At 44.2% G+C, this 11,949-nt stretch overlaps 1 protein-coding gene across 1 annotated transcript; it reads right to left on the bottom strand.

Annotated features, from left to right (window-relative positions):
• Window positions 1-363: 363 nt before the first annotated feature.
• armc7 (armadillo repeat containing 7) lies at window positions 364-10,752 on the bottom strand. The gene is made up of 4 exons (XM_086007732.1): window positions 10,647-10,752; window positions 8,078-8,200; window positions 7,408-7,551; window positions 364-4,716 (listed from the first exon to the last, which is right to left on the bottom strand). Exons 2-4 carry the CDS (start codon window positions 8,178-8,180, stop codon window positions 4,379-4,381), a joined length of 585 nt encoding a protein of 194 aa, XP_085863858.1. The 5' UTR covers window positions 8,181-8,200; window positions 10,647-10,752; the 3' UTR covers window positions 364-4,378.
• Window positions 10,753-11,949: the final 1,197 nt, after the last annotated feature.

Genomic DNA, 11,949 nt, shown 5'->3' with positions numbered 1-11,949 from the left:
CATAGTCTCGCATTTGAAGCGAGATTGGATAAGTGCCAAAGAACATAATGCGATGTCCCAGGAGGTTTTACACATTTGTGAAGTCGAATTTCCTCTGCTGTTCCACCGGAACCCTCTAACAACTGTGAAAAAGGTTTGGAACTGGATATGCCCGTCCCAAGTCCCGACCTCATTTGGGGGAAAAAAATTCTATGTTTCTTTTAATAATTTGAAAAGAAGCTACGGAATGATTTTTTTTCAGAAAAAGCTTCATGTTTGTAATCAACAGCTTATTTATACTTCACGGAGAAAATTTAAATCTTTGGCAGCAAGGGAAACACTTAGTGATCTGTGGTTTGTTACAATTCAAAACCATTAAGACAATTGTTATTTTAGTTAAAATTTTATTTCTCTCGGTTTCTACAAGCTGTAAAATAATTTGATCTCCCGGCACAGGCACAATGGGCCGAATGACCTCCTTCAGTGCTGCAAGATTCTTGAAATCCAATACTGAAAGCTCTTTAATTAACCTTTTTATAAAATGTTTACCTTAAGACAGCTATGCTATATTTTGATGAAAATAATTAATGCAGGTGTGGAGCACAGAAAGGGAATCTTGGAACCTTTTTTTAGGCAAAATGTTTCAAATGTAAACTTTCATCCCCTATCAGTCCAACCAAACTTCAGGACCCCCACCCCAGTTCTGAAAAACCCAAGGACCACTCTTCTCTCAGTTCTGTTGGACTGCACAACCCCACCGCCCACAACCAATGCTGTTAAATATCAGGTACCCACCTTCAGCCTGGTGCATACTGTCTCCCACCTTGCAGTGTGTCCTGGGGCTTTAACAAAAAGCAAGAGAAAAAGTCTATTCTAATAGACATAATTGTTTGTTAGAGTTGGCCTGACTCCTCTGTAACCCCTCTGGCATTTATCAGGTATATGGGAACCTGTGTACATGCATAAGCATGTCATACAGTATAGGATTCTTAATTGCCATTTTTAAGTTTATTTCAAGCATCCCAACTCAACTTTTTATATTTAACATGTTTATGGAAAAGTTTTACAAATATATTAGATAACCAATGTCAAATACAACACTTACTCCAGCTCAAACAAATAGTTAATTGGGAGTTCTACTCTGTGGACTCTGCAAATGGTGAATAAAGGCAACACATGGTGCAGTACTAAGCTGCACAGATGAGAAAGGAAGCTTTAACAGTTTACAGTTTCCTGACCCTAACGGTCTCCTTTTCACCATAGATGTCCAATCCCTCTACATCTCCACCCCCCACCAGGACGGCCTGAGGGCGCTCCACTTCTTCTTGAACAGTGGCCAAACCAGTCCCCATCCACCACCACCCTCCTTTGCCTGGCTGAACTTGTTCTCACATTGAACAACTTCTCCTTTGACTCCACTCACTTCCTCCAAATTCAAGGTGTTGCTATGGGAATGCATATAGGTCCTAGCATCTGTTCCAATGATGCCACCTTCCATACTAGTGCTTCCGATATGTCTTCCTTTTTCCTCACCAAGGAGTCCCCTCTACCACGATTGACACAGCCCTTGAACATGTCTGTTCCATTTCCCGCACTTCTGCTCTCGCCTCTTCCCCTCCCTCCCAGAACCACTATAGGGTTCCCCTTGTCCTTACCTTCCACCCCACAGCCTCCACATTCAATGGATCAGCCTCCACCATTTCCGCCACCTCCAGCACGATCCCACCACCAAACACATCTTCCCCTCCCCTTTCAGTATTCCGAAGGGACCACTCCCTCCATGACATCCTGGTCCACTCCTCAATCACCCCCAACACCCCCTCCCCTTGGCACCTTCCCGTGTAAGCGCAGGAGATGCAACACCTGCCCTTTTACCTCCTCCCTTCCAACTGTCCAGGGCCCCAAACACTCCTTCGAAACAGCGATTTACTTGTACTTCTTGCAATCTAGTATACTGTATTCGCTGCTCACGATGCGGTCTCCTCTACATTGGGGAGACCAAACGCAGACTGGGTGACCGCTTTGCAGAACACCTCCATTCAGTCCGTAAGTTCAGCCAGGCAGAGGGGCGTGGTGGTAGATGGGAGCTGAGAAAGACGAGGTGCTGTTCCTCGAACTTACATTGAGCTTTGTTGGAACAGTGTCAGAGGTCAGAGTGGGAGTGGAGCGGAGAATTAAAGTGACAGGCGACCGGAAGCTCAGGGTCTTTACAGCATTCTGGACTCAACATTGAGTTCAACAATTTCAGACCAAAACCTCCGCCCCTATTTTTTCCACATGGCAGTTGTTGATGATTCTGCCATTCCCATTTACACCTCTTCTAGACCCATCTTTTGTTTCTTTACTTGTTCCCATTACCATCTCCTTTTGCCTTGCACCATCATCCCTTTAATCATTTAATCTCTCCTGCCTTCCACCCTATCACAGATCTTCCCTTTTGTTCTTTCCCCTCCCCCCCGGCCTCTGTACTTGCTTAAAACCGGTTACATCTGTAACTTTTTCCAGTTCTGACAAAGAGTCATCAACCTGAAACATTAAATCTGTTTCTCCCTCCACAGATGCTGTCTGACTTGCTGAGTATTTCCAGCATTTTCTGATTTTATTTCAGATTTCCAGCATCCATAGTATTTTGCTTTTGTTTTGGAGAAAGGCCTCGGATTCAATCCCTGGTAAGTTAGCTGATGAAAGAGTGCGAGGCTCAATGATTGAGATCACTGTCCCTAGTGTTAGGGAAGGAGTGGGGAAGCAGAATTCCTGTGCAGTGACATGTCCTCAAATGTGTATGTGTGCACATTAGGTAAGGACAGGATCACATTCAGATTCACCCTTAAATGGCCTGCCAATACTCAGTCTAAACTCACATGAACAACAGGTATTTGGGTGATGTTTCAGGGGGAGAAGGGGCTGCTGGCACCTATGGAACTGCACTAAAGCCAGTATCATTAACAAAGGGGAAAAAACCCACTAGGTCTCAAATATTTTGAAAAAAAAGGAAGTTATGTAACACGTTGCTCAGAAGGCAAGAGAGAGATTTGGTGTCTCTTGCAAGTGGTGAGAGAAAAAACTTCCCTTACCAAGAATAAACAGGTAAAATATATATTTTTTTATTCGTTCACGGAATGTGGGCATCGCTGGCAAGGCCAGCATTTATTGCCCATCCCTAATTGCCTTGCTCAGCCATTCATAGGGCTGTGGGTCTGGAATCACATATCGGCCAGACCAGGTAAGGACAGCAGATTTCCTTCCCTAAAGGACATTAGTGAACCAGATGGGTTTTACGACAATCCAATAGTTTAATAGTCACCATTACTGATGCTAGCTTTTTATTCCAGACTTATTTAATTAACTGAATTTAAATTCCCCAGCTGCCCTGGTGGGGTTTGAACTCACGTCTCTGGATCATTAGTCCAGGCCTCTGGATTACTGGTCTAGTAACATTACCACTACGCTACCATTCCCACTTCAATTACTAGGAATGAACACAATCCCAGCCTGCCTTCTGTCTACTTAATCATGTTTCCATTGATGTGTAAAACAGAGAAACTATGTGAATCTATCCAATCCCTCGGCAGAAAAACAGACACAGTCCCCTTATACTTCAGTTGAGGTTCGACCACTGGTTCCAAAACTACACAATCAAGAGTATCCAGTTATACTGGTTGTTGACACGGTCAAGTTATTGTCATTTTCACTGAAAGGTAAGAAAAGAAAAACAAAACAAAACGTGTACTTATGTAGCGCTGTTGAAATATCAGTGTTTCACAGTGGATTACTTGTGGAGTGTAGCGACTTGCGTAGGTAAACGCAGCAGCCATTCTGCGTCACACACATCAAAGACATGAATGACCAATTAATCTGTGTTTTTGGTCTTCGTTGAGGCAGGAATTTTGACTAAGACACCAGGAGAACGCCCTGTTCTTTGAACAGTTTTGTGGAATATTTAATATTCTCCTGAACAGGATATTGGTTTACTCTCTCAGCTGAAGGATGGCACTGCCGACAAAGCAACACTCCTTCAGTGTCAGCCGAAATTAGATCAGAGGCAAGAGCGCTAGCGACCCAAGCAAGCTGGCACTTGGACAGCATTAAAAAGGTAATAGTTACGTATATGTATTCATGTTATACTGCGGCCAACACCATATGGGGGACAGGAAATATGTTTGTGACCTGCCTCTAAAAGACAGTGGAGCTTAATTACTGTAACTGAGATGGCATCCACAATGGGACCATATACTGCAAACTTTGGAGTTATTGAATGAATCAGATGGTGCAACGGATCCACAATTGCAGTATCAGTGATGTAGTGCAGTCCCTTCACACTTAGTGAATCTATACCATGTCCACAGGTTCGCTTCCCACAAGCATCACGATGCTGTAGAATATTAAGAATTTTCTGAGCCTATTCTTTTGGAAGTGGTATTCCCAGTGCTGTGTGATTCTGCAAATTCCTGGCTCTTTCTACTTCTTCTGCCAAACAGAAGTCTTCCAGAAACAAGGTCGCTAAGTTACTCAGACGTTTGTTTTTGGACATGGAGAACCGTAGCATGCACTCAATAACCGGTATTGCTGTGATTTCTTCCCGGGACAAAGGAGTCATCAGGTACATTAATGTGGTAATGGCGGAGAGTACCGTGTCCTCATTAGGGCTGGATAAGCAGTCCAGCACTGCCTGAACCCCATTGCTCTGTAAAATATATTCCTTGTTCTGTTTGTCTAGACACAGGTTACAGAGACCACCTGCAGGAAATGAAAACATCGTCAACACTTAGGTCCATGAAAAAAATACTATTGGAGAAGGGGATAATATCTATATATATATAAATCGGTCGATCTGCCTGTCCTTCTGTCTGTCTGTCCTTCTGTCTGTCCTCGGGTGTGCGTCTGTCCGGCTATGCGCTCGAAAGTTATACGGCGTACCTACGCGCGCGTTACCTCCGAAGAAAGCTTACGCTTCCGGGACGCTTGTAAGCGTATTTACTTTTCGGTCAGACGAAAATTGTTTGCGCCTTATGCAAAAAACCTTCAAAATTAAACTCATTATCTGCTAGCATTGACTGACTGACGTCAAGGTTCGACCAATCCTGTGCCGTCACGATTGACCAATCCTACAGTACGGTCCCCTGATGGTTGGCCAATCGGTGTGTGTGTGTGTGTGGGCGGGACTAATCGTTTTCATCTCGGGGATCTGGCAGCCATTGTTTCACTGCCATGACTTCAGCTTCCAGCTCAAACTACTTTGAAAGTTAGTATCTCTTTTAAAAATAACATAAGATTTACCAAAAACATTTTATAAGTACTTTCACTTTCATCTTTCAAGGTATTAAAAGGTAGAAATGTTGCCCGGCAGCAGATTCACAGAGGGACACAGGCAGGGCCCAAAGCCTGGCACTCGATTTAAACCGCCCGACCCAAAACAGCCCTGGCAAAGCCGGGCTCCCCCCAGCTAGTACATGATAAATGAGCATCCACATTAAACATTCATTTTACTGTTACTGTCCATACAGTTCCCTTCCCATTCAACACACGAATAAAATAAAAACAAGGTCACTTATTTATAATTGCTTCAAAAGTGTGGACACAATGACATAATCTCAACCTGAAAATACTAACACTCCCATAATAAAAAAAATCCTAATGACCATAAGGTGCCACATAAAAGGTTATTACACAAGAAAAGGGCTCATGGGGTTGGGGGTAATATAGTAGCATGGATAGAGGATTGGTTAACAGACAGAAAACAGAGAGTAGGGGTAAACGGATCTTTTTCAGGTTGGCAGGCTGTAACTAGTGGGGTGCCGCAAGGATCAGTGTTGGGGCCTCAGTTATTTACAATCTATATTAATGACCTAGATGAAGGAACCGAGTGTAATGTATCCAAGTTTGCTGACGATACAAAGCCAGGTGGGATAGTAAGCTGTGAGGACACAAAGAGTCTGCAAAGGGATATAGATAGACTAAGTGAGTGGGCAGTAAGTGGCAGATGGAGTATAATGTAGGGAAATGTGAGGTTATTCACTTTGGTAGGTAGAATAGAAAAACAATATTTTTTAAATGGTGAGAAACTTTCAAACGTTGGTGTTCAGAGAGATTTGGGTGTCCTCGTGCAAGAAACACAGAAAGCTAGCATGCAGGTACAACAAGCAATAAGGAAGGCAAATGGCATGTTGGCCTTTATTGCAAGGGGGTTGGAGTATAAGAGTAAGGAAGTTTTGCTACATTTGTACAGGGCCTTGGTGAGACCACACCTGGAGTACTGTGCACAGTTCTGGTCTCCTTATCTAAGGAAGGATATACTGGCCTTGGAGACAGTGCAACAAAGGTTCACTAGATTGATTCCTGGGGTGAGAGGGCTGTCCTATGATGAGAGATTGTGTAGAATGGGCCTATACTCTCTGGAGTTTAGAAGAATGAGAGGTGATCTCATTGAAACATACAAGATTCTGAAGGGGATTGACAGGGTAGATGCGGAGAGGTTGTTTCCCCTGGCTGGAGTGTCTAGAATGAGGAGGCATTGTCTCAGGATAAGGGGTAGGCCATTTAAGACTGAGATGAGGAGGAATTTCTTCACTCAGAGGGTTGTGAATCTTTGGAATTCACTGCCCCAGAGGGCTGTGCATGCTGAGTCTTTGAGTATATTCAAGGTTGAGATAGATAGATTGTTGGACTCTAGGGGAATCAAGGGATATGGAGATTGGGCGGGAAAGTGGAGTTGAGGTCAATTATTAGCCATGATCTTCTTGAATGGCGGAGCAGGCTCAAGGGGCTGTATGGCCTACTCCTGCTCTTATTTCTTATGCTGGCACATTACATACCATAAACACATATCCCCAAGTCCTCATGAGGAAATCCAAAGAGGATCCCCCATTATCTATATAAAAGTTTTGAGAGAGTCTGAAGAGCATCCATCACACTTCAAAGGGCCCAAAGTAAAAAGACAATCATTTTACCTGCAAATCAATTACGGGTTAATAACCTAATGGTGAGGATGTTTTAGATTGACCAGGAAAGTTACAAGCACCTCGCGATCTGTAAAATTCCCTCATTAGCAATAATTAACTTATAATTGACCTCTGGCTCAATGTAAACCAATTTCCTCCAGGGAGTACCTGAGCAGTGACCTTAAAGGGACAGGTCAGATCAGAAGTTAAATATCACAACCATCTTCCAGAACCGAGAATACCCATGAGCTACATCACAGAAAATCAGATAAATAGGTAGATATAAAAATCTTGAGATGTTACTGCCAACATTTCTAGTATTGCATTTTTTCAACATATAAATGTCATATTTCCTAAAAAAAGTTATTTAAAAAAAATCTATTTAGTCATTTCCTGTTGATTGCTTCTGACAAGAGGCCCGGAATAGACCACACCTTAGAAGATGCATGCAGTGAGGTGACAAAACACAAATACGAAATTTAGTCTTTACCTATTCCAAATTCTACAAATCTTTCATTATCTTCTGTGAGCATATCCAGGAATAGGTCAATGACCTGCAGCTGTCGAAGATACGGATAGTTACTGGGATCATAGGCAAAATTCGCCAGGTTTGCCAGAACTTGCTCCTTTGACTCTGAGAAGTTAGAATAAAACAATGTCAGCTTCTACACACGGGACTGTACAGGATCTCCACTGGCACAGTCATTGTGCTCATCAGTCCCAATGACTTTCATATTTATGATGGAATGAACATCATGTAAAAGACAACTTCAGCGATATTTTCCCACATTACAACAGTAACGACACTCCAAAAATACTTCATTGGCTGTAAAGCGCTTTGAGATGTCCGGTGGTCGTGAAAGGCACTATATAAATGCAAGTCTTTCTTTCTTATTTGCCCAGTAAAGCCTGTGAAGTGCTGCAATAAATGCACTAGATTAAAAAATACTAAACACCATAAATTTAAACACTGGCAGCTTTGTGTGGACAGAATCATGAGCACAACCAAGAATATTAGTTTTCATGGCATCTGCGTCTCACTCCCTAACATCCCTGCAAAAGCTCCTTTTCAAACATTTACTATTTAGAATCCTATAGTTTCAATCCCGGATTGTGACTGACAATCACGAATCACCATCCTACATTTTTGGTCGTCCTACCTTGACTGTCAGTATCCTGAAACTCAGTAACAAGGGCTTGTAGGTAATCGAACCGGTCTTGCCCCTGGGATTTACTTTCCATACACCGACTTGAGCTGGCCATTTCATCCGAACTCCAATCAGCTGCATAGAAAAGAGAAAACTGATCACAAGCCTAGTCAGACTGCAGTATGGATGTAGTTGTGTGACATAACCTGATTCCCACTATGCCAGATTCCAGCTGATGAAAGGACAGAGAAATGTGATTAAAAAAACTCCCACGATCTAATGATATGGTGGAACAGGCTCGAGGGGTTGAATGGCCTACTCCTGTTCCTATATTTCATTGCTAACAAAGTGGCAGAGCAAGTGGGCCAACTGGTCTATTCTTATTTCTATGCACTGTTGGCCTAAGAACTCAGTCCAGTTACAGCCATATTAAAGTGACAGCCCCACATGGCCACTTGCTAAATCACTGTGGCGGTGGAGCAGTTGGCATCACCAAGGCCCATCAAGGGTTTTTCTCCCTGTACACGTCTGATACCCTTGCCTTGTTCTTCCACCATTGTTCGTCAAATTCCTCGTCATTTACTGCTTTTCCAGGGTGAGTTCTTGGCCAAGATCTGCTCTGTTCGTGTCTGCACTGAATGACTTCTCATTTGTGGTACTTCAAACTTCCCCCCAACTCCCCGAACCCCTTCTCACCTGACTTCTGGGCCCTCAAAGTTTAACTTAACCCTGCACATAAACTTTCCCATCTATAGTCACCCCCTTCACTTTATCACACAAGGCTTCACCAGCTCCAATCACTGACAGGCCCTTCTCCCAAGCAGTACCTCATCCCCCGCTCTGTCCATCTCTTCATGCAATAACGTCACCACTGCTCCTTAAAAAAAAACTTAATTCTACCTCCTTTAGCAATGCGCTTTCAAATACCCAGCTCTATCTTTGGCCTTCCACAATAAAGCTGTTTACTTTACCTACAGCTCCCTGACCATATCCCCAAGTGCAAGCAGCTTATGGTTCAATTTGCCTCTCAGCGCAAGACTATTCATGCAACCACCATCTCCTCCTCACTCCCATCCCAGTCCTGAACCCATATTGCAATGAATTCTCCCACATCGCCCCACATTTACCTCCACCGTGAGAGCCGCCTCCTGTTCTCTCAAACACGTCCCCATAAAACTCCTGGAAAGTGAACTACCTTTCTGTGACATAGGGACTCCATTATCTTTCAAATCATAAAAATGTCCCTATATTTTTTTTACATATATTTCAGACTGATAGCTTTAAATTTGTGTCACTGCAAGTTTAGTTTCACTGGAATAAAAACAGAAAATGCTGGAAATATTCAGCAGATCAGGCAGCATCTGTGGGGAGAGAAAGAAAGTTAACTTTTCACATCAATGACCTTTCATCAGAACTGGAAAAAGTTCAAGATGTAACAGGTTTTAAGCAAGTGCAGAGGCAGGGAAGGGGGGGCGGAAGGAAAGAACAAAAGGGAAGGTCGGTGATAGGGTGGAAGGCAGGAGAGATTAAATGACAAAACAGGTGATGGTCAAGACAAAAGCGGATGGTAATGGGGACAAGTAAAGAAACAAAAGATTGGTCTAGAACCGGTGTAAATGAGAATAGCAGAATCATTAGCAACAGCTGCTGTTCAAACAAAGGGGGACAGTGGTTATGATCTGAAATTGTTGAACTCAATGTTGAAGGCTGTAAGGTGCCTAGTCGAAAGATGAGATGTTATTCTTCAAGCTTACGTTGAGTTTCATTGGAACAGTGTAGTAGATTGAGGACCAAGAGGTCAGAGTGAGAGTGGGACGAAGAATTAAAATGACAGCAAACCAGAATCTCGGGGTTACACTTGAGGACTGAACTGAGATGTTCCACAAATAGATCACCCAATCTACATTTGATCTCCCCAATGTAGAAAAGGCCGCATCGTGAGTAGCAAATACAGTGTCCTAAATTTAAAGAAGCGCAAGTAAATCGCTGTTTCACCTGGAAGGAGTGTTTGGGGCCCTGGACAGTGGGAAGGGAGGAGGTAAAAGAGCAGGTGTTGCATCTCCTGCGCTTGCATAGGAAGGTGCCAAGTGGAGAGGGTGTTGGCGATGACTGAAGATTGAAGTAGTTTCTCTGGATTGGGGTAGAATCTACATTCATTATGTACAGCGAGAAATTGTCACTGAGGAGAAATGTTCGCAGAGATATTGCACAGGTAAATATGTTTCGATTGTAAATCTGTTACCAGCTATTCAAGTAACTACTTGAAACAACTCTGCTTCATCGTATAAAACACTATTGAAGCCCAGCTGCAGGCGGCATAAAGCAGTTTATTTACTGCGCCGCGCTGTGATACAAACGGGCACTGAATCCTCGTACGATGAGGAGAAAGTTCAGGCGAGACCAGTGTAAAAACAGACTGGGCCCAGCACACTGATACTGAGGATGTCACAGGCCAGCAGACCTGACACAGGGAGGAAGGCCTGGCCCAGCACACTGACACTGAGGATGTCACAGGCCAGCAGACCTGACACAGGGAGAAAGGCGGGCCGCCGCTGACTATGACCTGAAGCTGATTACTCACCGTGTGCCCAGCCCAGAAACACCTTCTTCCCCCAGACCGGAAGTTGTGGACAAGCTGTAGCGTCACTTTCCTGGAAACCAGGACGCGCCGCCGAGGCTTCTGAGCATGCGCGCACCGCCGGGCGCGCCGCCGAGGCTTCTGAGCATGCGCGCACCGTCCGGGCGCGCCGCCGAGGCTTCTGAGCATGCGCGCACCGCCCGGGCGCGCCGCCGTTTGCTCTTCCAACGCAGCGACACCTGTCGGCGGGGAGGTGTTCCCATCGTCAGTTTGGGAATTTAAAGGGACACCGACAGCTGCGATTCGTTCACTAAAGTATAATTCAGGTCGCGAACTAACTCTCTATTCAGCATTATCCAACATAGTAATGGATTGCAAGTCGGTCTGCATCAATCGTTTTACTGTAATCATTTTGGAAAGTTTAAATTACCTGTTGTTAATGTGCAAGCCAATGTAGGTAAATGCAGCACTTTCATTTTTTTGCCCTTTTCTCCCAACTTTCTGTTCTCTCCTTAAGGTGTTCACTATTGCTCGAGTTTTAGTGGGCTACATCCATCCTTTGGTACCTTGCCAAAATGGAGAAACATCAAGAATTTGCATTCCTATAGCACTTCTTATGTACAGGAATATATTTCAAATGTTTTACATTAAGGAGGATACAATACTATCACCTCCAGTGTGATCCCACCACCAAACACATCTTCCCCTCACCTCACCTTTCAGCATTCCAAAGGGACCGCTCCCTCCGCAACAGCCTGGTCCACTCCTCTATCATCCCCAACACTCCTTCCTCTTCAAAATAACAACAGAAAATGCTGGAAAAACTCAGCAGGTCAGGCAACATCCGTGGAGAGAAATTTGAGTTGACGTTTCGGGTTGAACCCTTCTTCAAAACTGTGGTCCCAGGAACGTCAACTCAAATTTCTCTCCACGGATGTTGCTTGACCTGCTGAGTTTTTCCAGCATTTTCTGTTGTTATTTCGGATTTCCAACATCTGCAGTATTTTGCTATCGTACTCCTTCCTCTTCGCCCGGCACCTTCCCATGCAAGCGCAGGAGATGCAACACATGCCCTTTTACCTCATCCCTTCCCACTGTCCAGGGCCCCAAACACTCCTTCCAGGTGAAACAGCGATTTACTTGTACTTCTTGCAATCTAGTATACTGTATTCCCTGCTCACGATGCGGTCTCCTCTACATTGGGGAGACCAAATGCAGATTGGGTGACCGCTTTGTGAAACACCGCCGTTCAGTTCATAAGGGGGACCCCGAGCTTCCGGTCGCCTGTCACTTTAATTCTCTGCTC

Source organism: Somniosus microcephalus, chromosome 15, assembly GCF_052327205.1.
Source record: "Somniosus microcephalus isolate GS21.2 chromosome 15, FLI_Smic_1.0, whole genome shotgun sequence".
In the NCBI taxonomy this organism is placed as follows: domain Eukaryota; kingdom Metazoa; phylum Chordata; class Chondrichthyes; order Squaliformes; family Somniosidae; genus Somniosus; species Somniosus microcephalus.
The sequence above is the reverse complement of the archived record's forward strand: the minus strand, read 5'-3'. Positions and strand labels throughout refer to the sequence as shown.

Excerpts from the sequence above, each read along its gene's own strand:
- armc7 (XM_086007732.1), bottom strand. The coding sequence starts at position 8,180 with ATGGCCAGCTCAAGTCGGTGTATGGAAAGTAAATCCCAGGGGCAAGAC. Across the intron at positions 7,552-8,077 it reads TCAGGATACTGACAGTCAAG|AGTCAAAGGAGCAAGTTCTG; the intron begins GTAGGACGACCA and ends CTAACTTCTCAG. Across the intron at positions 4,717-7,407 it reads ATTTGTAGAATTTGGAATAG|GTGGTCTCTGTAACCTGTGT; the intron begins GTAAAGACTAAA and ends CATTTCCTGCAG.